General features: G+C 43.5%; 1 protein-coding gene across 1 annotated transcript in view; it reads left to right on the top strand.

Moving 5' to 3' along the window:
* The window catches only part of RP1 (RP1 axonemal microtubule associated), a 752,859-nt gene that overhangs the window by 553,319 nt on the left and 174,487 nt on the right, over positions 1-25,053 (top strand). Inside the window, exon 45 of the mRNA XM_075316343.1 lies at positions 19,791-20,029. Within this exon, the coding sequence (XP_075172458.1) occupies positions 19,791-20,029 (239 nt within the window). The remainder of the gene's footprint in view (positions 1-19,790; positions 20,030-25,053) is intronic.

The raw sequence follows: 25,053 nt of genomic DNA, 5'->3' as shown, positions 1-25,053 counted from the left end.
GTAATGTGCTGTACTGAAGCATATCACAATCAATTCACATTCACAATGCCTCTGCAGCTCCTGCACCTCCCTATCACTGGGATCTTTGTATTATTATTCACACACTGAGTCTACCACCTATTTCAATATTTTCAGCACTTCCGAAGCAAAGTACAATCAGATTTAGGCCTTTCTACCCCTACTTGTATGATGAGCCGTTCACTCTGACCTATAATTAGGCTGTAAAATCCTAAAATGATCACTGCTTTCCCTGCCTCATCCTTTATAGCCTTTGGTTGGCTGTGCTCAAGCATATAATGTGATAGCAGCAAGACAATATGAGAAAGCTCATGCTGTTGCGCCTGGCAGCATGGACCCACTTTTTGGTTGTTGCAATCTTCAGCAGAGTGTGAAATGTTTGCTGGAATGTTTTTGTTTTTTTTGTGAATTGAATTGCAAATTGTTTTAATTTGTTAAACCTGCGAATTTAAGGAAATTCAACCCTAATTCGATTCACAGCAGATCCACACATGTATATTCATTATCTATCGCAGTTATTATCTATTTTTCTTTTTACTACTTGTGCTTCTAAAATCAGCTGAGAGAAAGAAAACAACTTCAGTCAATAAAATCTGCTCCTATCGATGATGATGAGGATGATGATGATGAGGATGATGATGAGGATGATGATGGAGGAGGAGGATGATGATGGAAGAGGATGATGATGATGGAGGAGGAGGAGGATGATGATGATGCTGATGAGGATGATGATTGAGGATGATGATGAGGATGATTATGATGATGATGGAGGAGGATGATGATGATGGAAGAGGATGATGATGATGATTGATGATTGAGAAGGAGGACGATGATGATGATGGAGGAGGAAGATGATGATGATGGAGGATGATGGAGGAGGAGGAGGATGGAGGATGATGATTGATGAATAGAGCATGCAGTCAGCAAATGAATGAAGCCAATGAACAGCATAGAACATAAAGAAGGCGGAAAACTGGACAACACTACCATGATCTATTACAATTTACAAAATATCCTATAATTACCTATTCATCTTAATTATAGGCACACCAGGCTGGCCTGGGATTGTCACTGCGAGCCTGAGCCGAGTGTCATGCGTCTGTGATCCAGTCTTGTGATCGGATCACAGGTACGGACAAGAGGAAGGGAGGCGGTAATTCTCCCCCTTCTCCATGGCCTGTCTCTGCATACATCGTACAGCACCCTGATGACATCAAAGTGCAGTGCGATATTTCACACGCTCCCATAGACCTGTATGGGTGTGTGAGCTGCCAAACGCAGAATGCTGCAATTGTTTTCTCATACCAATATATCATGAAAAATCAATCGCAGATGGACACTGCCCCATAGTTTTACACTGGTGCAAGTGCAATTCGATGTTTTATCGGATTGCACTTGTCCGTGCAAAATGCAAGTGGAACTGGGGCCTTACTGTAGTTCCAGTATAGTCCGTAGTCTGATGATGTTTGATAACTCCCAAGTATCTCCTTACCATTGTGAAAAGGAATCTGTCACCAGGTTATTGCTCCCCTATATGAGAGTAGCATAATATAGAGACAGAGACCTTGATTCCAGCGATGTGTCACTTACTGAGCTCTTTGCTGTTATTTTGATAAAATCAATGTTTTCTCTACTGCAGAGCAGTTATACAGAGCTGATGAATATGCTGGACTACCTGGCAGCATGCCAAGCAGTCCTGTAATGATAATCTACTGCTGATTAAACAGTGATTTTATCAAAACTACACTAAGCAGCACAGTAAGTGACACACCGCTAGAATCAGGATCTCTGCCCCTACGTTATGCTGCTCTCAGATTAGGTGTTAAAATCCTGGTGACAGATTCCCTTTAAGGATATACTGGAAGTTGTAGATTCCTGCAATTCAAAGGTGTATATGTCTGAGCTGGCATTACAATTGATGTACCATTCTTGTGGTTTTGATTATGTATTTATGTACTGATGAGGGTTTTGATGCTGTGTTTTGGAACTGATGGGGTTATACGGATGTATTTCTGTACTGCTGGTAGTTCTGTTGACGAATTCATGTGCTGCTGGTGGTTGTGATGCTGTGCTTCTGTATTGATGGGGGTTCTATTTATGTATTTCTGTACCTCTCCTGGTTCTGGTGCTGTTATTAGTTCTGATCCTGTAAACAAGTAGCAATACATAAATTGTGAGATTGGACAACCCCTTTACTTAGAATTGGGCTACACTGCTTAATTTTATAAGTAAAGTCTTGTCCAGGTTTGAGATGAAAGTTTCCACTCACTCTAGGTGACTACAGGGTTCTGAATTCTTACAATGCATGTTCTACACACTTTTAGGATTCTCCTGTGCCAGTAACGAGAGTGCACGGTCATGTGACCGCAAGTATGAGATTTTTATATTTCTGGTCACATTCTGATATGACGTGTCCAACCTCACTCAATTCATTTCATTGAGAGAGCCCACATATGTCTAGTCAGCATATGACCACATGTATGTATATCACATACTTGGAGTTTCGTGACCTCCCACTCTCACCGCTGGCACCAGAGAATCCTGACAGTGTGCATGGTGAGAATTCAGAAGTCTGTAGTCACATAGAGTGACACACAGTGACTGCAAATTTTTATCTTAAACCTGGAGAAGCTTTTTACTTTAAAATTAAGCACTGTAGCCCAATCATTACGCGTGTAATATACTCCCTGTCAGGATTCAGCTCTGCTCGCTGGTTCCAGCAGACACCACATGGGCTCTCCACTCATATGTGATTTTCATACTTCATTGAGACAATTAGCTTTTCTTCCTAAGTTTCTCTTTATACATCGAGAGAATTATTAAGAGCAGCTCGTCATCATGTGACTAAATGTGCAAATCACATATAAATAATTGGTCATATGGGGGGGGGCGCCAAATTGAATTCTTGCCCCGGGTGCCGGAAAGTCTAGATACACCTTTGCTTCGACATTCACTTTGTAGAAAGGGGCTTTGTAAACCGCGCCAAAGATCATAAGTTATATCATGCCTGTTTGGTCCTGAGGAAGGGAGCAGAGTCTCCTGAAACGCGTAGACCTGTGCAAGAATAAAAAGTTTACATTAATCCAAGATTTCATCAGTGATCTTTGGCGCGGTTTACAAAGCCCCTTTCTACAATTTCTCTCTGTTATCAGCCACTTGGGGTACTGCTGCCTTTGATCTGGATTTATGCTGTTACAGGAGTTGTGCCTTTCACAACCATCTTTGGTGAGTAGGATCATCTCCTTTATCACTCCCTGTCTGTCAGGGTAAGACCCTATTGCGCTTTTTTGTTTGCAGGTTCTTTTTATCTATAGACATTCACTTTAAAACACAACTATATTCCAGTGCATTCAGTATAACATTCATCAGACATTTTATAAACACCGTAGGAGTGGGGGTAAGTTGACCACCTCCTACAAGTGCACACTACATCCGATCACGCTGTTGTTACCCCCAGTGCGAGTTGTTCAAACACTGTAAGCGGCTCACACTGGGCTGAGCTCCGAGTGTACCTGAGCACAGCGATGCTTGTATGAGTGGTTTGAATACGTAAAACACCCAAACTCTATATCCGAACTCTGTTTGGCATGAACACCAAACACCGAACCTCGGGTTCGCTCATTTCTAGTTATATGCTGTAGTGAAACTGCAAATTGTGAGCTTGACCTAAATATAAATAATGACTAGTCAGTCAAATATAATACCTCAGTCAGAACAGAAAAGGATGATCATTTTGTAAACTCACATTATGTGTTAGTGATGGTTCAGTGGGCAGCGTAAAAAAGAAGAAACTAACATAGGAATGCAATTTGTGATATAAATATCTTACAACTGGAGTATTTAGTGACTTGTTACAGTGCCCAGCGGACTCGTGTCAGAGTGAAATATACAAACAGTTTGCTATAATGCTCCATAAAACACATTTAATAATGCACCACAAACAAACTTTTTATATATGTGACATAAATTTGCTGCTGATAATTCCCAGTTACACTTCGAGATGACAAACCATCATAGCTGGGAAATTACAGCTGTGAAATAATCCCAACTGCAGCCCTTGAGTTTCCACATATTCATCAATGTAATATAATTCAGTCAATTTTAAAAGCCTCAAAAGTCTCTCTGCTTTGTTGTCTGGGTCTTTCTCTATCTATATACATACAAAAAATCAAACCAAAGAGGCCGTACTTCCAAAATACTGAAAAAGTAAGAATCCATTATTCACCAGCACCAGCTACATTTCAGCTCTATGGAACCTTTCTCAAGCAGTCATATTTATCATTGATTAAAATGGAACTTTCAACAAAATTAGCATGAATATTTATTAACAGTTTTGTTTTAATATATACCGTATTCATTATTTGCTGATACAGTTAGGTCCAGAAATATTTGGACAGTGACACAATTTTCGCGAGTTGGGCTCTGCATGCCACCACATTGGATTTGAAATGAAACCTCTACAACAGAATTCAAGTGCAGATTGTAACGTTTAATTTGAAGGTTTGAACAAAAATATCTGATAGAAATTGTAGGAATTGTACACATTTCTTTACAAACACTCCACATTTTAGGAGGTCAAAAGTAATTGGACAAATAAACCAAACCCAAACAAAATATTTTTATTTTCAATATTTTGTTGCGAATCCTTTGGAGGCAATCACTGCCTTAAGTCTGGAACCCATGGACATCACCAAACGCTGGGTTTCCTCCTTCTTAATGCTTTGCCAGGCCTTTACAGCCGCAGCCTTCAGGTCTTGCTTGTTTGTGGGTCTTTCCATCTTAAGTCTGGATTTGAGCAAGTGAAATGCATGCTCAATTGGGTTAAGATCTGGTGATTGACTTGGCCATTGCAGAATGTTCCACTTTTTTGCACTCATGAACTCCTGGGTAGCTTTGGCTGTATGCTTGGGGTCATTGTCCATCTGTACTATGAAGCGCCGCCCGATCAACTTTGCGGCATTTGGCTGAATCTGGGCTGAAAGTATATCCCGGTACACTTCAGAATTCATCCGGCTACTCTTGTCTGCTGTTATGTCATCAATAAACACAAGTGACCCAGTGCCATTGAAAGCCATGCATGCCCATGCCATCACGTTGCCTCCACCATGTTTTACAGAGGATGTGGTGTGCCTTGGATCATGTGCCATTCCCTTTCTTCTCCAAACTTTTTTCTTCCCATCATTCTGGTACAGGTTGATCTTTGTCTCATCTGTCCATAGAATACTTTTCCAGAACTGAGCTGGTTTCATGAGGTGTTTTTCAGAAAATTTAACTCTGGACTGTCTATTTTTGGAATTGATGAATGGTTTGCATCTATATATGAACCCTTTGTATTTACTTTCATGGAGTCTTCTCTTTACTGTTGACTTAGAGACAGATACACCTACTTCACTGAGAGTGTTCTGGACTTCAGTTGATGTTGTGAACGGGTTCTTCTTCACCAAAGAAAGTATGCGGCGATCATCCACCACTGTTGTCATCCGTGGACGCCCAGGCATTTTTGAGTTCCCAAGCTCACCAGTCAATTCCTTTTTTCTCAGAATGTACCTGACTGTTGATTTTGCTACTCCAAGCATGTCTGCTATCTCTCTGATGTATTTTTTCTTTTTTTTCAGCCTCAGGATGTTCTCCTTCACCTCAATTGAGAGTTCCTTAGACCGCATGTTGTCTGGTCACAGCAACAGCTTCCAAATGCAAAACCACACACCTGTAATCAACCCCAGACCTTTTAACTACTTCATTGATTACAGGTTAACGAGGGAGACGCCTTCAGAGTTAATTGCAGCCCTTAGAGTCCCTTGTCCAATTACTTTTGGTCCCTTGAAAAAGAGGAGGCTATGCATTACAGAGCTATGATTCCTAAACCCTTTCTCCGATTTGGATGTGAAAACTCTCATATTGCAGCTGGGAGTGTGCACTTTCAGCCCATATTATATATATAATTGTATTTCTGAACATGTTTTTGTAAACAGCTAAAATAACAAAACTTGTGTCACTGTCCAAATATTTCTGGACCTAACTGTATACTCATAAATCAACAGTACAAGTGTGGTGCCCCTGGGCTTCAGGTGCCACAGGGTATTACACCACTTTTCAGGGGTAATATCTATCACAGGTTAGGAGGGGGTTAACCTGCCAGTGCCTTCACAAAACACACACATACAACAGCAAGGTGCCTTCCCACAGGGGGTTGGACTAGGGGAGACAGAATAGTTAGCCATCACAAAGCATAGGACTTTCCAAGTCGTTAGGACAACCAACGGGGGCGGGCACCACATGGGGTAGAAGTAGGCGCAACCAACACACTTAAAGCAGAACCTTCCCGGGCACAGCTTGGGATAACATCTAGCACTGATAACAGGAGTTAGTGTTTCTCTCTCTGTGGGCCTGTGGCTTGGAGCAGGAGGCTCGGCCCGGGTTCCGGATAGCAATCAAGGGACACTTCACTAAAAGACTTTCACGGGCAGCAGCAGTAACCGCCGACTATCCGGGATCGGCTGGAGCCCATCGTGGCAGAGATCAGTACTCTGGGGCAGCGCCTGAACTACTTGTGAGTAAAAGATCTGGAACCGCAGCCCCTGTCTCTGCCTCTCCTTTACCGTCACCATCGCCCAGCGCTGCGGCACCAACAGGGACTACCACCACCCCTGTCCATACTCCATCATCCTCCCTGGGATAATCCCGCTCCACCTGTGGGGAGCAACACCATCCCAGCTGCGACCTTCACCATCAGCCCCGGAGTGCAGCACCCGCAGAGGCGGCCATCCCTGGCCGCATACCACAGGTTGCGTCACGATCTTAAAAAGACTTTCCTAACCTCCAAGTACCACCTCCATCCTTCCTACCACCCTCCACCCTCCTTTCTGTATGCCTCGGAGCAACGGAACCGGGCCAGGCCACCACGTGATGATGCAGAGGATCTGCAACCCCGGCCCGGCAACGAGTAGGTTAAAAGATCTGCCCTGTGGGGCGCTACATAATCAAATAGAAGAAACTTTGTAATTATCTTATCAGAGACATCTGCTTTCTTACCCACTTTCCAACTTATGAGACACTTCTTTTCTCGCTTGCCTCTCGCATTTGTTATTCACTTTGGAAAAACTGCTCAATCCCAGACTGCCAACTCACTGACTGTTACACAGCCCATTATACTTTTCAGGGAGTGGAGGGGGACAAAGCGTGAGGAGCTGAGTGAGGAAACAAGCAGAGGGATACACTTAAAGTTCTCACTGAGTTTTCTAACAAGTCTTTTACCTCATATCAAAGCTTGATTCACATCTTGTTGCTTCTCTCTGTGTGAAAAAACATGAATGAAGAACAGGAATCCATTTATCTGTAGAGATACATTATATAATCCATCATATCATCTGGATACCTTCCACCAGCAGTTTATGAAGTAAAGACGCTGACAAAATGTTTGAAAAGATGCTTGGGCATCTTTGGGGGCATTTTGAATCTTCCTATTGATTTCTTTTATAAAGTATAGCGTGTCTTCTGAGAGAAAAATGCGTAAAGAATTTTTAGCTCACTTTTACCTGCTTGGCATCTTTGGAAATCTGAAGCAGTTAAAAGATGCTCAAAAGCCTAAACATATTAACAGCAAGTCACTTTTACATAGAAATACGTTCCTTTAAGTGTTTAATGAGCACTTTTTAGGACAGTTTTCGGACAACAATCAACATGAAAAAGAGGTCACATGAACATACTCTAATGGTATGTTCAGACAGAGGCTCTGGACACGTAAAACTTTGACAGGCTTTTGAAAGTGCCTTTTTTTTCCTGAAACATTTCCTTAAGATTTTGTTTTGCAACATTTTGACTTGACAGTGTCAGATTTGGAGTGGATTCTATGTCGAAATTCCAAAAAAGTATCATTCCTCTTTTTTTCCCAAGGGTCATTTTTCAGGAGTTCAATGGAAAAAAACATTTATACATCTCCTCTACCTTATGTGAGAAGAATCACAGCAAAGAGACAAGATCATTCAGTGGCATGTAAAAATTTGGGCACCCCTGGTCAAGATTTGTTGTTATTGTGAACAGTTAAGCGAGATGAAGATGAAATGATCTCTAAAAGGCATAAAGTTAGAGATTACACATTTCCAAAAAAATATTTTCCTCTTTTCTATTTTACAATTAACGAAAAAGGAAAATTTGTGATGCAAACATGTGGGCACTCTGCATGGTTAGTATCTAGTAGCACCCCTTTTGGCAAGTATCACAGCTTGTAAATTCTTTTTATAGCAGCCATGAGTCTTTCAGTTCTTGTTTAAGGGATTTTCATCCATTCTTCCTTGGAAAAGACTTCCAGTTCTGTGAGATTCCTGAGTAGAGTTGAGCGCAGTTCTAGGTTCGAGGTTCTCCAGTTCTAGGCTCGAGTGATTTTGGGGCCTGTTCTAGATCGAACTAGAACTCGAGCTTTTTGCAAAAGCTCGATAGTTCTAGAAACGTTCGATAATGGTTCTAGCAGCAAAAAAACAGCTAATTCCTAGCTGGCTTTCCGCTGTAATAGTGTAAGTCACTCTGTGACTCACACTATTATGAAATTTCAGTGTATAGTGTGCGTGAACAGCGCCTTCAGATCACTGCTGTTTGTATAATTTTTTTTTTTTTTCCTTGTCTTCCTTCCCTAAGCGCGCGCGTCTTGTGGGGCGGGCCAGCATGTCAGCCAATCCCAGACACACACACAGCTAAGTGGACTTTTAGCCAGAGAAGCAACGGCATGTGTGATAGGATGTCCATGTCACATGTCCCTGCATTATAAAACCAGACATTTTCCTCCAACACGCCATTATCTGCCTTCTGCGTCCTTGGTGTCAGACATCACTGGCGCAGCTCCGTCTTTTGTCCTATCGCCGATACTGCTGTATGCGCTCCATACACAGCGCTGGACAGCTTAGGGATAGCACTTTCTATAAGTCCTTTTAAGGGCTCGTACCGGCATGGTCAGAGCCATAGGTGACAGGTCCTGAAAACAGAGACAGCGTCTGTGTAGCTAAGGTCAGGGATTTCGTCGCTGCATTTCCCCATTAGGCGGGAATAGAAAGGCAGGCTTCCTTTCCTCTACCCAGAGCCCCACAACCCTGCCACTGTACCCTCCTGTCTTCTGCACACTCCAACTCATTATAACTAAGCCATTATACTAGCAAACACTCAGTGTACCTAGTGGCATCCTAAACGTGGCTATTGGACTTTTGTCTAGTCACACTAGTGCAAAGACATTTGCAGCACGTCTGCCTGCATTGCACACTCCAACTCATTATAACTAAGCCATTATACTAGCAAACACTCAGTGTACCTAGTGGCATCCTAAACGTGGCTATTGGACTTTTGTCTAGTCACACTAGTGCAAAGACATTTGCAGCACGTCTGCCTGCATTGCACACTCCAACTCATAGTTACTAATCCATTATACTAGCAATTTATGCTGCCAGTTTAAGGGCCGTAGTTGCATTGTCAGGGATATTTATTCTTTATTATTCTGCTGTTAATAAAGCTAGACCACCGCTGCAATCTACACCACCTCTCAATTTTTACTACCACATTTTCAGTGCACAATCTTGTCGCAATCAACATGAGTGGCAAAATGACAGATGCTGGTGGAAAGGGGAAGAGGCGTGGTGGAAAAGGAAAAAAAGGTTTTGTCCATGGGGAAGGTGGCAAAGCTCCATTATCATCTGCTGAAGATAGACCATCTACCAGCAAAAGTAAGATGTCTACTACTTACCGTGGACAATCCGATGTGCTCCCTTTTTTACGGACACGAACAACAGGAACAAAGGTAGACGATGGCCAAAAAAGGAAAATGCTTGAATGGATCTCAAGTGATCCAACAAGTGCCCTCTCAGCCACTTCAAGTACCTCATCCAAAAAAACAGCAGTCCTCTGAGTTGTCATCCCAATCTAACTTGCTTTCTCCCAGCTCTGAAGTCTCCATCAGCCCTGCACAGTATGGTGGAACTGAGTTGGCTGAGTCTGCAGAGCTGTTCAGTCACACTATAGCCTGGGAATCAGAGGTCTGCTCCCAAGCTACAGTGAGTACAGAACATGAAATGGTCTGCAGTGATGCCCAGAACCTTTGTGACTCTGATTCAGGCCGTGAGGACCAAGTTTCTGAGCATAATGTTGACCCTTTGTCACAAACTGTAACACTTGTGGTTATAGACAATGAGGAACATACTGATGAAGATGAGACGCAGATACCCGATTGGGATGACAACTTAAATATTCGGTCAGGGCAAGAAGAGGCTCGGTCTGAGGGGGAGGGGAGTGCAAACACAACAATTGATGATGAAGTTCTAGATCCCACCTACTGTCAACCCACAGTCAGGCACTCGAGGAGGTCAACAGAGGTGGTGGAGGAGGATGCAACTGATGACGAAGTTACCTTGCGCCTTCCTGGACAGAGTCGGAGTACTGATAGCACGTCTACAACTGCATCCTCAGCCACCACTCTGCCTCTGAGCACTAGTCGGGGTGGATCAACAGGTCGCATGCCCTCTAAGCCTTGCCTAGCCTGGTCCTTTTTTGACATAGCAAAAGATCGCCCAAATTATGTGATCTGTAAAATTTGTCATGGTTCTATTAGTAGAGGTCAAAACCTCAGCAGTTTGACAACTTCTTCCATGAATCGTCACATGAATAAATATCATATGTCCCGGTGGGAAGCTCACCTTGCTGCAATACGGCCTAGCGGAGCGAACCATCCACCGCCTGCCCCTTCCAGTGCATCCGCGCGCTCTTCATCTTCTAGGACTGTGGGGACAGCTGTCACACCTGTTTTTCCACGCACAACTTCCACCACTGTAACCGCAACAGGCACTTTGCTTGGTAGGTCGTCAGTTGGTTTGGAAGGGGAAACAAGTGAGGGTGTACAGCTCTCTCAGACATCGATAGCACCAACGTTGGATGAAGGCAACATCATGTCTCTGCCTGCACTTTCCTCACAAACCTGCATTTTTCCAGGGACACCCTACTCAACACCGTCTACACACAGCAGCCAGATCTCTGTCCCTCAGATGTGGTCAAATAAAAGGCCACTTCCTGCGACCCATGACAAAGCTAAGAGGTTGACTCTATCCCTCTGTAAGCTCTTGGCTACCGAAATGCTGCCTTTCCGCCTGGTGGACACACAGGATTTTAGAGACCTTATGTCTGTCGCTGTGCCCCAGTACCAGATGCCTAGTCGCCACTACTTCTCTAAGAAAGGTGTGCCCGCGCTACACCAGCATGTCGCACACAACATCACCGCTTCCTTGAGAAACTCTGTGTGTCAACGGGTGCATTTCACCACCAATACTTGGACCAGTAAGCATGGACAGGGACGTTACATGTCGCTGACTGGGCACTGGGTAACTATGGTGATAGATGTTGAAGGGTCTGCTTCACAAGTCTTGCCGTCCCCACGACTTGTGTGTCAATCCTCTGTCTGTTCAAGTTCCGTCACTGCTTCTGCCTCCTCCACCTCATCTGGGTCCTCCACCTCCACCCCAAGCCTGCCTGGTCAGGCCACCAGCGTTCTCACTGCGCAGAAGGAATCACGCACGCCTCATTACTATGCTGGCAGCAGAGCGCAACGGCATCAGGCGGTCTTTAGCTTGACATGTCTTGGGAATAAGAGTCACACAGCTGAGGAGTTGTGGTCAGCTCTGCGGTCCGAGTTTAATAAATGGTTGTTCCGCTCAACCTGCAGCCTGGTAAGGCCGTGTGCGACAATGCTGCAAACCTGGGTGCGGCCCTTCGCCTGGGCAAGGTGACACACGTGCCTTGTATGGCTCACGTGTTGAACCTTGTCGTCCAGCAATTTTTAACACACTATCCCGGCCTAGATGGCCTTCTGAACAGGGCACGAAAACTGTCTGCTCACTTCCGCCGTTCAAGCGCCGCAGCTGAGCGACTTGCATCGCTCCAGAAGTCTTTCGGCCTGCCGGTTCATCGCCTGAAATGCAATGTGGCGACACGCTGGAATTCAACTCTCCACATGTTACAGCGACTGTGGCAGCACCGCCGAGCCCTGGTACAATACGTCATGACGTATAGCCTGGGCCAACGAGATGCAGAGGTGGGGCAGATCACCCTGATGGAGTGGTCTCAGATCAAGGACCTATGCACCCTTCTGCACAGTTTTGACATGGCGACGAATATGTTTAGCGCTGACAATGCCATTATCAGCATGACAATTCCAGTCATTTACATGCTGGAGCACACGCTAAACACTATTCGGAGTCAGGGGGTGGGACAACAGGAAGGGGAGGAACTACAGGAGGATTCATATGCGCAAGGGACAACAACATTACCAAGGTCCAGACGTCATCATCACCAACGCGGCAGGCATGGGACCATGGGGGACAGGGATCAACAAGGGCGCATGGTAGCAGGCTAAATGTTGAGGAAGGTGCAGGACAACATGAAGAAATGGAGGACGAACTGTCCATGGACATGGAAGACTCAGCGGATGAGGGAGACCTTGGTCAAATTTCTGTTGAAAGAGGTTGTGGGGAGATGTCAGAGGAAGAAAGAACGGTTAGCACCTCTATGCCACAAACACAGCGTGGACTTGGTCCGCATGGCTGCGCAAGACACATGAGTGCCTTCTTGTTGCACTACCTCCAACATGACCCTCGTATTGTCAAAATTAGAAGTGATGATGACTACTGGATTGCCACACTATTAGATCCCCGGTACAAGTTCAAATTTTGTGACATAATTCCAGCCATAGAAAGGGACGCACGTATGCAGGAGTATCAGCAGAAGCTGTTACTCGATCTTAGCTTGGCTTTTCCACCAAACAACCGTGCAGGTGCAGGGAGTGATTCTCCCAGTTGTAACTTGCCAAACATGGGACGGTCTCGTCATCTTCAACAGTCTACCCGTACCAGTAGGACCGTATCTGGTGCTGGTAACAGCAATTTTATGGAATCTTTTCATAATTTTTTTAGACCCTCCTTTGCAAGGCCACCAGAGACAACAAGTCTGACACATAGTCAACGGCTGGAGAGGATGATACAGGAGTATCTCCAAATGAACATCGATGCCATGACTTTGCAAATGGAGCCTTGCTCATTTTGGACTTCAAATCTAGAAAAATGGCCAGAGCTATCCAGTTACGCCTTGGAGATTTTGTCGTGTCCAGCTGCCAGCGTTGTCTCTGAACGTGTCTTCAGTGCTGCTGGGTGTGTGCTGACAGATAAGCGCACGCGTCTGTCCAGTGACAATGTGGACAGACTGACGTTCATCAAAATGAACAAGTCATGGATCCAGAAGGAATTTACTACCCCTCTGTCATCCTGGGGAGAGTAAATGCTTGTGGATTTGGAATGTGCTTGATGCAAATCAAAACATCCTGTTTGCAACTAGGGCACAAGTGCTGCCACTGAAGGGGTGGGTGTGTGTGGGGCCCAATTTTTGGAGAAAAGGGAGACTCCGCTTGGAGTAACCCTTGCTTGCTGTGTTTCTTAAAAGGAGCCAAGATGAACAGAGCTGGGATCAGGAAAGACTTTGCTACCTACCCCGGTGTCATCCTGGGGACGGTTAATTATGGCGTATTTTTGAATGTGCTTGATGCAAATCTAGCTGTGAAGTGTACAACTGGGGCACAAGTGCTGCCACTGAAGGAGTGGGTGTGTTTGGGGCCCAATTTTTGGAAAAAAGGGAGACTCCGCTTGGAGTAACCCTTGCTTGCTGTGTTTTTTAAAAGGAGCCAAGATGAACAGAGCTGGGATCAGGAAAGACTTTGATACCTACCCCGGTGTCATCCTGGGGACGGTTAATTATGGCGTATTTTTGAATGTGCTTGATGCAAATCTAGCTGTGAAGTGTACAACTGGGGCACAACTGCTGCCACTGAAGGGGTGGGTGTGTGTGGGGCCCAATTTTTGGAAAAAAGGGAGACTCCGCTTGGAGTAACCCTTGCTTACAGTGTTTTTTAAAAGGAGCCAAGATGAACAGAGCTGGGATCAGGAAACACTTTGCTACCTACCCCGGTGTCATCCTGGGGACGGTTAATTATGGCGTATTTTTGAATGTGCTTGATGCAAATCTAGCTGTGAAGTGTACAACTGGGGCACAAGTGCTGCCACTGAAGGGGTGGGTGTGTGTGGGGCCCAATTTTTGGAAAAAAGGGAGACTCCGCTTGGAGTAACCCTTGCTTGCTGTGTTTTTTAAAAGGAGCCAAGATGAACAGAGCTGGGATCAGGAAAGACTTTGCTACCTACCCCGGTGTCATCCTGGGGACGGTTAATTATGGCGTATTTTTGAATGTGCTTGATGCAAATCTAGCTGTGAAGTGTACAACTGGGGCACAAGTGCTGCCACTGAAGGGGTGGGTGTGTGTGGGGCCCAATTTTTGGAAAAAAGGGAGACTCCGCTTGGAGTCACCTTGCGGTGTTTTACATGATTTTAGAAGGGCGTGCCATGCCTATATCTGTGTCTCCTCATTTTCCTTGTCCTGCTCTTTTGTTTTCGCATGAGTATATGTCCTTGTCACTTTCCCGTGTGTTTGTGTTGTGTTGTGAGTTGTTTGTCACCTTTTGGACACCTTTGAGGGTGTTTTCTAGGTGTTTTTTATGTGTTTGTGAATGCCTGCCATTGTTTCCCATGCGGTTCGAGTTCGGTTCGTCGAACGTTCGACGAACCGGACTCGAACGGGGCCTCCGTTCGGCGAACCGACCTCGAGCCGAACCGGGACCGGTTCGCTCATCTCTATTCCTGAGTCGTCTTGCATGCACTGATCTTTTGAGATCTAGCCACAGATTTTCAATAATGTTCAGATCAGGGGACAGTGAGGGCTATTGTAAAACCTTCAGCTTGCGCCTTTTGAAGTAATCTATTGTGGATTTTGAGCTGTGTTAAGGATAATTGTTTGTACAAGTCATTCTCTTTTCAGCTTTATCTTTTTACAGATGGTGTTATTTGCATCAAGAATTTGTTGAAATTTAATTGAATCCATTATTCCCTCTACCTGTGACATGTTCACCCTGCCACTGGCTGCAACACAACCCCAAAGCATAATTTATCTACCCCCAAGCTTAGTGGTTGGCAAGATATCCTTTTCCTGAAATTCTGTGCCCTTTTTTCTCCACACATACCTTTGATCATTATGGCCAAATAGTTATATTTTAAACTCAGTTGTCTACAGGACTTGTTTCCAAAATGTATCAGGCGTGTTAGATGTTCTTATACATGCTTCCAATGCTGAATTTTATGGGGAGGATGCAAGATTCTGATGAATCTTCCATGAAGGCCATATTTGTGCAGGTGTCTATGAACAGTAGAATAATATACTCCAGAGTCTGCTAAATCTTCCTGAAGTTCTTTTGAAGTCAAGCTAGGGTTTTGATTTGTCTCTCTAGCAATCCTACTAACAGCTCTCACAGAAATGTTGCTTGGTCTTCCAGACCTTATTCTGACCTCCACTGTTCCTGTAAACTACCATTTCTTCATTACATTTCTAACTGATGAAAGGATAACTGTAAAAGGATTTGCTAGCTTCTGCTTTGTGGGCCTCCACCATTTTTATTTTCAGAGTGCTAGGCAGCTGCTTAGAAGAACCCATGGCTGCCGTTTTTTGACCATAGTTAAAGAAGGCTGGGTTTTTATAAAGTTGGTAAATTTGCATCAACTGGATTTTCTGTAACGATGATAGTGAACAAGCCACAACCCTAACAGGCTAATTAAGGTCTGAAATCTTGGTCAAAGTTATCTGAGCACACAACTCTCCAAGGGTGCCCAAACTTTTGAATCAGCCCATTTTAATTTTTGTAATTTTTCAAATGTAAAAGATGAAAATATTTTTTTTTTAGTTCTCTAAAATACAAAGGGAATGTGTCATCTTTAACTTTATACCTTTTAGAGATGATTTACAGTCATATGAAAAAGTTTGGAGACCCCTATTAATGTTAACCTTTTTTCTTTATAACAAATTGGGTTTTTGCAACCGCTATTTCAGTTTCATATATCTAATAACTGATGGACTGAGTAATATTTCTGGATTGAAATGAGGTTTTTTGTACTAACAGAAAATGTGCAATCCGCATTTAAATAAAATTTGACCAGTGCAAAAGTATGGGCACCCTTAACAATTTCTTGATTTGAACACTCCTAACTACTTTTTACTGACTTACTAAAGCACTAAATTGGTTTTGTAACCTTATTGAGCTTTGAACTTCATAGGCAGGTGTATCCAATCATGAGAAAAGGTATTTAAGGTGGCCACTTGCAAGTTGTTCTACTATTTGAATCTCCTATGAAGAGTGGCATCATGGGCTCCTCAAAACAACTCTCAAATGATCTTAAAACAAAGATTATTCAACATAGTTGTTCAGGGGAAGGATACAAAAAATTGTCTCAGAGATTTAAACTGTCAGTTTCCACTGTGAGGAACATAGTAAGGAAATGGAAGAACACAGGTACAGTTTTTGTTAAGCCCAGAAGTGGCAGGCCAAGAAAAATATCAGAACGGCAGAGAAGAAGAATGGTGAGAACAGTCAAGGACAATCCACAGACCACCTCCAAAGATCTGCAGCATCATCTTGCTGCAGATGGTGTCAATGTGCATCTGTCAACAATACAGCGCACGTTGCACAAGGAGAAGCTGTATGGGAGAGTGATGCAAAAGAAGCCGTTTCTGCAAGCACGCCACAAACAGAGTCGACCTGAGGTATGCAAAAGCACATTTGGACAAGCCAGTTACATTTTGGAAGAAGGTCCTGTAGACTGATGAAACAAAGATTGAGTTGTTTGGTCATACAAAAAGGCGTTATGCATGGAGGCAAAAAAACACGGCATTCCAAGAAAAGCACTTGCTACCCACAGTAAAATTTGGTGGAGGTTCCATCATGCTTTGGGGCTGTGTGGCCAATGCTGGCACTGGGAATCTTGTTAAAGTTGAGGGTCGCATGAATTCAACTCAGTATCAGCAGATTCTTGACAATAATGTGCAAGAATCAGTGACGAAGTTGAAGTTACGCAGGGGATGAATATTTCAGCAAGACAATGATCCAAAACACCGCTCCAAATCTACTCAGGCATTCATGCAGAGGAACAATTATAATGTTCTGTAATGGCCATCCCAGTCCCCAGACCTGAATATCATTGAACATCTGTGGGATGATTTGAAGCGTGCTGTCCATGCTCGGCGACCATCAAACTTAACTGAACTGGAATTGTTTTGTAAACAGGAATGGTCAAATATACCTTCATCCAGGATCCAGGAACTCATTAAAAGCTACAGGAAGTGACTAGAGGCTGTTATTTTTGCAAAAAGAGGATCTACAAAATATTAATGTCACTTTTATGTTGAGGTGCCCATACTTTTGCACCGGTCAAATTTTGTTTAAATGCGGATTGCACATTTTCTGTTAGTACAATAAACCTCATTTCAATCCAGAAATATTACTCAGTCCATCAGTTATTAAATATATGAAACTGAAATAGCTGTTGCAAAAACCCAAATTGTTATAAAGAAAAAAGGTTAACATTAATAGGGGTGCCCAAACTTTTTCATATGACTGTATCTTGAACTTGACTAACTGTTCACAATAACAGTATTTGTGACCAAGGGTGCCCAAAGTTTTACATGCCACTGTAAAATATAACTTTTAATTAAATATATGTATAAAAGATATGGAGATTAGCCCAATTAAGCATGGTTAAATGTGGAGTAAGGGGTACTTTGCACACTACGACATCGCAGGTGCGATGTCGGTGGGGTCATGTCGAAAGTGACGCACTTCCGGCGTGGCTCTCGACATCGTAGTGTGTAAAGCCTAGATGATACGATTAACGAGCGCAAAAGCGTCGTAATCGTATCATCGGTGTAGCGTCGGCGAAAACCATAATTACCTTGCTGCGACGGTCCGATGTTCCTCGTTCCTGCGGCAGCACACATTGCTGTGTGTGAAGTCGCAGGAGCGAGGAACATCTCCTACCTCCTTCACCGCGGCTCCTGTCGGCTATGCGTTAGGAAGGAGGTGGGCGGGATGTTTACGTCCCGCTCATCTCCGCCCCTCCGCTTCTATTGGCCGCCTGCCGTGTGACGTCGCTATGACGCCGCACGGCCCACCCACTTAATAAGGAGGCGGGTCGCCGGCCAGAGCGACGTCGCAGGGCAAGGTGTGTGCATGTGAAGCTGGCATAGCGATAATTTTTCGCTACGCCAGCTATCACCACATATCGCAGCTGCGACAGTGGCGGGGACTATCGCACTAGGCATCACAGCATCGACTTGCGATATCGTAGTGTGCAAAGCCCGCCTAAGCCCAAGCCATATGTTAACAGGAAAATAAAAAAAAAAAATTCTACTATCTACTGTCCCTGCCCCATAAACTGAAAGATGAGATGCACAGTGCTGTCTCTGTACCTGTAATTTAGTGTAACACTGGAGCTGCTCTCTACTACTGTCTTCCCTTCTGGCACATTACGTCACACATCGGGGGCATGGCCTGCTCCATGCTGTTGGTATAGCTAGACCCCTTATGATAGCTGCTCTTCTGCAGTCTGAGAACAGGGAGCATGTCATGGCCTTGGGCTTCGCAATGCTATTAGCAATAGGCAGCCCTATGATAATATCTGCTTCTGTTCTGTCATAGAGCATGGCGGGGGCATGACCACACCCTTTGGTCTCGGACTTCAGAGAAGCAGGTGTTTTCAGGGGGCTGGCTTATACCAACAGTATGGAGTAGGCCATGCCCTGACCACGCCCGCTGTTTTCGAATTGCAGACAAGCAGTTATTATCAGGGGGCTGTCTTATACCAACAGTATGGAGTAGGCCATGCCCCCACCATGCTCACTGTTCTCGGACTGCAGAGAAGCAGTTATTATCAGGGGGCTGGCTTATACCAATAGCATGGAGTAGGCCACACACCACAATGCCCGCTCTTCTCAAATTGCAGAAAAGCAGCTATTATTAGGGGGCTGGTTTATACCAACAGCATGTAGCAGGCCATGCCCCCTGATGTGTGATGTAACATCCCAGAAGGGAGGGGGAGCAGCAAAGAGCACCTCGGGTGTCACACTGAATTACAGGTACAGAAACAGCATTGTGTATTTCATCGTCATAGTTGTAAGGACAGGGACAGTAGAAGAATTTCTTATCTCTCTGTAGTACCCCTTTAATGAAACAAATAAAGTGCCAAATAATAATCATGCCACAGAAAAAATGTTAGGCCTCACCCATTTCTGACAGATGTAAATGGCAGGAAGAAAGCAAAGTATGGTACAATGTCGTGCCTCATGTAGTAGCACCTACCCGTACAAGAGCAGCTTCCACGTGTAGAACTGGTCCTTCTTCCATTAACCCCAATAAAATCCCTCCTGATGCTTGTCTACCTCAATAAAGAGGAGTCATCAGTCTAGTATATTTACAAGGGACGGAATAAAACATACAGGTATTTGGTCCTGTAGTAACAAGTATCCCATTGCCAGGTGTGCAAAGTGGATATGAACAGCAAAGAGGATCCTAAATTGAAATGAATAGGAACATTTTTCTAAGCATACTTGCAGTGCGGGATTTTAGAAGGAAATGGGGTAGACGGTGATTGACTAATAGTTTTATACACTTGCACTACATGACATACATAATTAGAAAGATTTAGGGAAACAAAGTTTTACTGAAACTTCTTTAGAGACAATGTGATTACTGTGCAATTTGCTATGAGTCATCATTTATCTGTTGCAGGAAGATGTTTTATCATCAATATAGTAAATGTGTTCTTTACAGTTAGCCAAACTTTGGAATGAGGCATTAATGACAAAAATGTATTAACTGTTTATACAGGGACAATCGATGTCATTCTGGTGACAGATCATTCTTCCAATCCTGTCAAAAATTCTACTGTGTCTTTAACAATTTGTTGTAAAAATGGAAATTATAAGCCTGTCGAATTTGGTAAAGGAGCACTATCCGGGGGCAAATCCATATGCACAGTAGAGATCAATGGTAGTCTTGGAACCATCCAAAAAGTGCGAATTGAAATGGAGGATGACCACAAAGATAATTGCTGGTTCTGCAAAATGGTAAGTGACGCTAATTGGGGACCTAAATCAGACTTTACTGCCTGCATTAGACTATGGAGTTATTACTGTAATGTTACTGATCGTCTGACATTTTGTACTAACAAGTGAAAGTGAGAGCCTCTATTACTAATGATTCACAGAAGGTTAACCTCATTCATCACTGAACATTTTAAGCAGCTTCCAGCACTGTAGACCTTTAAATGAGGACTGAAGAATAGATACCTACAATACAAACATTGAAAAGCACAGATTTGTGGGACAAGAAATATAAAAGATATTAAAATTAAAGGGGTTGTCCGTTCTAAAATGATAAGTTTGCAGTCAGTCTGCAGGCTTATGAATCCTCCTAGCGCACACACTGTGCGCTGCGAGCAGTCGCCGGTTTCACTGGAATTGCGAATGACCCGCACAATGCGTGTGCTGGGAGGATTCATAAGTCTGCAGTCAGTCTTATCATTTTAGTCCAGACAACTCCTTTAACAGTATGATGGATGATGCATATTTAGGTTGCCATTACCATGTTAAGGCTATGCTCACATAATGCGGTCGCACTGCTTTTTTTGCTGCATTTTTACAAAATCACAGTAAACACATGTATACTGAGCCAAGTGTCGGACTGGCTACCGGAGGAATCTCCAGTAATGCCAGGCCTAGATTCAGGTACCTGCATTGCACTCCGGAGCTCCCACCTGGAGATTTTGGCCAAGAACCTCCGCTCCTCCATCAAGGATCTTAAGATGGGTGGTCATTTCATCTTCCAACAAGACAACGACCCAAAGCACACAGCCAAGAAAACCAAGGCCTGGTTCAAGAGGGAAAAAATCAAGGTGTTGCAGTGGCCTAGTCAGTCTCCTGACCTTAACCCAATTGAAAACTTGTGGAAGGAGCTCAAGATTAAACTCCACATGAGACACCCAAAGAACCTAGATAACTTGGAGAAGATCTGCATGGAAGAGTGGGCCAAGATAACTCCAGAGACCTGTGCCGGCCTGATCAGGTCTTATAAAAGATGATTATTAGCTGTAATTGCAAACAAGGGGTATTCCACAAAATATTAAACCTAGGGGTTGAATAATAATTGACCCACACTTTTATGTTGAAAATTTATTAAAATTTAACTGAGCAACATAACTTGTTGGTTTGTAAGATTTATGCATCTGTTAATAAATCCTGCTCTTGTTTGAAGTTTGCAGGCTCTAACTTATTTGCATCTTATCAAACCTGCTAAATCTGCAGGGGGTTGAATACTACTTGTAGGCACTGTATATGTATATAACATATCAGATAATTGTCCCCAGTATTACATAGACACAGGTTTTGCTTTTATTTTACTGGGGTGAACTCAAAATCTGGTGAGATTTTCTCCTCTGGCAACTGCCAACTGTGGGGGACGGAGCATTCTTTACAGCAGTTAGTTGGTAAATATAGCTTTGTGCTTAGATCTCACAGGAATTTGGCTGTTTTGTCAAGACAATTTAAAGAGGGATTTGGTAATTTTCACTTTTTACACATCAATTTCCCTACCTAGTGTACGTAAAATGGCCATAGCTGCCTTTTATTAATTTTTTTTTAAAAAAACATAAAGGCAGCCACATAACAATCAATATAAATATAAAGTGTAAGCTGCACACCAAATTGAGAGAAATATGAAAAAGCATAACTGCTATATGTATCATGAAGCAGTTATGCTTATTCATATTTCTCTAAATTTGATGTGCAGCTTTCACTTTAAATAAATTGTGTATTTTTTAGCTAGCACCCTGTTCACATTTGTAATGGTGTTCCAGCAGTCTTTTTGATTGTTAATCAATATAAATATTACATGAAAATAAACAGTTGATAGGTCTGGTCCAGAAGCAAACCTCTCAACTTTAACTCCTGGGCGATTTTCAGTTTTTTGTTTTATTTTTTTTTTTGCTTCCCTTTTACCGAGAGCCGTAACTTTCATATTTCTCCGTCAATCTTGCCATATGAGCGCTTGTTTTTTGAAGGACAAGTTGTACTTTTAAATGAAACCATTAGATTTACCACATAGTGTACTGGAAAATGGTAAACAATTCCAAGTGCGAAAAAATTGCAAAAACAAAGTGCCATTGCATGATTGATTCTGGGATATTTTATTCACCGTTTTCACTATATGGTAAAACTGATGTGTCGGTGTGAAGCCTCAGGTCAGTACGAGTTCATAGATACTAAACATGTTTAGGTTTACTTTTATCTAAGGGATTAAAAAAATTCTGAAGTTTGTCCAAAAAAAGTGGTGCACTTTTTGCACCATTTTCCCACAATCCGTAACGTTCTCATTTTTTGGGATCTATGGCTCAGTGACTGCTTATTTTTTGCATCTTGAGCTGACGTTTTGAAAAGTACCATTTTTGCTTAGATGCTAAGTTTGGTCGCTTTTATAACATTTTGTGCAAAATTTGCAGCAATCAAAAAACATAATTTTTGGCATTTGGAATTTTATTACTGCTACACTGTCTACCGATCAGATTTATTGATTTTATACTTTGATAGATCGGGTGTTTCTGAACTCGGCGATACCAAATGTGTGTCTATTTTTTATTTTTTTGAACCCTCTAATTTTCAATGGGTCAAAAGGGGGTAATTTGAACTTTTAGGTTTTTATTTTTTTAAAATTTTTAAAACTTTTTATTTTGCTTAGGTGGCTATAGGGATCAACAGTCTGATCACTCATTCATTTCTGTTGATTACAGCTACACAGCTCTGATCACCAGAAATAGTTGTCTTTTGTAACAGTGGCTGCTCTTCCAGCTGTTACAGGAAGTGAGTCATGATAGCACAGGAGTCCTCACATGACCCTGTGCTACTATGGCAACCATCGGCTCCATGTGCTCACATCACGTGGACTCCGATGGTGGCGGGTAAGTGCGCATTACCTGCCCCGGGCATTTAAATAGCGCTGTCACGTTTTGACAGCGCAATTTAAGGGGTTAAGCAGTCGCAGGTAGAGTTGAGCATGGTTCGCGGTTCGAGGTTCTCCAGTTCGCGGCTCGAGTGATTTTGGGGGCTGTTCTAGATAGAACTAGAACTCGAGCTTTTTGCTAAAGCTCGATAGTTCTAGATACGTTTGAGAACGGTTCTAGCAGCAAAAAGACAAGCTAATTACTAGCTGGCTTTCCGCTGTAATAGTGTAAGTCACTCTGTGACTCACACTATTATGAAATTTCAGTGTATAGTGTGCGGGAACAGCGCATTCAGATCACTGCTGTTTGTATAATGGCGATCGCCATTTTTTTTTTTTTCCTTGTCTTCCTTCCCTAAGCGCGCGCGTGTAGTGGGGCGGGTCAGCATGTCAGCCAATCCCAGACACACACACAGCTAAGTGGACTTTTAGCCAGAGAAGCAATGGCATGTGTGATAGGATGTCCATGTCACATGTCCCTGCATTATAAAAACGGACATTTTCCTCCAGCACGCCATTATCTGCCTTCTGCGTCCTTGGTGTCAGTTACCGCTGGCGCAGCGCCTATCTCCGATACTGCTGTGTATGCTCTATACACAGCGCTGTACAGAATAGGGATAGAAGTTTCTATCAGTCCTTTTAAGGGCTAATACCGGCAGGGTCAGAGCGATTGGTGACAGGTCCGTGAAAACAGAGTTTAACAGCTACACAAGATGACAGCGTCTGTGTAGCTAAGGTCAGGGATTTCCTCGCTGCATTTCCCCATTAGAAGGGATAGAAAGGCAGGCTTCCTTTCCTCTACCCAGACCCACAACCCTGCCACTGTACCCTCCTGCCCTTTGCACACTCAAACTCATTGTTACTAAGCCATTATACTAGCAAACACTGAGTGAACTTAGTAGCATCCTAAACGTGGCTGTTGGACTTCTGTATTGTCCCACTAGTGCAAAGATATTTGCAGCACGTCTGCCTGCATTGCACACTCAAACTCATTGTTACTAAGCCATTATACTAGCAAACACTGAGGAAACTTAGTGGCATCCTAAACGTGGCTGTTGGACTTCTGTATTGTCCCACTGGTGCAAAGATATTTGCAGCACGTCTGCCTGCATTGCACACTCAAACTCATTATTACTAAGACATTATAATACCAAAAATTGAGTAAACTTAGTGGCATACAAGTGGCTGTTGTACTCCATTAGTGCCACACTGGTGCAAATCTATGTGCAGCACCTGTGCAGGACACCCTCCTGCTCTGTTTTTAATAAGCTATAATGATAGCAAAAAATGCTGCCATTTAGTGGTATACAAGAACTGGCTGATGTATTTCATTATTGTCCCACTGGTGCCAAGCTATTTCTAGCACCTGTGCAGGACACCTTCCTGCTCTGTTTTTAATAAGCTATAATGATAGCAAAAAATGCTGCCATTTAGTGGCATACAAGAACTGGCTGTTGGACTTCCATTAGTGTCCCACTGGTGCAAATCTATTTGCAGCACCTCTGCATGACACCCTCATGCACATTTTGCTACGCTAATTTTATAGCAAACTCAGGGAATTCCTTGCTGCATTTGATCATTCGGAAGGATAGAAAGTGAGGCTTCCTTTAGCTTTTCCTTCTGTTCATAGACAGCATCTCCAAGTCCACACCCGAAGAGCAATTTCTCCTCCACGTCTAAGTGTGGAGAGGCAGCTAGTGCGCATGCGTGTGCCGATTTACCCCAGCCGCAGCCTAACTACAGTGTTTCGCCTAGTGAGTATGCTCAGCCTGACTGTGCCATTCCTGAGGCTAAGTCTTCATTTCGGGATACAGCGCATGCTCCCACACTTAGTGCGAAAAGCCTCTTTGCAAAGGTACTTGCACTCCGTGCCGGGTCTAGGTCCTGTGTTCTGCCTAGACACTATTCTAAAGCTGATAGTCTTTTTTCGGAGACTGTATTTCATGCCACTGAGCATGCTCAGGCACTTACTGCATGAGAGACTAGGTCCGGTAATGAACTCTTTGGCACTGCCCCTGATGTGGGGGGCCCATATAGACCACAGGGCATCAGGTGTCCTGACGATGTGGCCAGGCCACTCCCAAATGGCTTGCAGAGG

The sequence above is a fragment of the Anomaloglossus baeobatrachus genome, chromosome 6 (genome assembly GCF_048569485.1).
Source record: "Anomaloglossus baeobatrachus isolate aAnoBae1 chromosome 6, aAnoBae1.hap1, whole genome shotgun sequence".
Taxonomy (NCBI): Eukaryota; Metazoa; Chordata; class Amphibia; order Anura; family Aromobatidae; genus Anomaloglossus; species Anomaloglossus baeobatrachus.
This window is presented reverse-complemented; position numbering and strand designations above follow the sequence as displayed.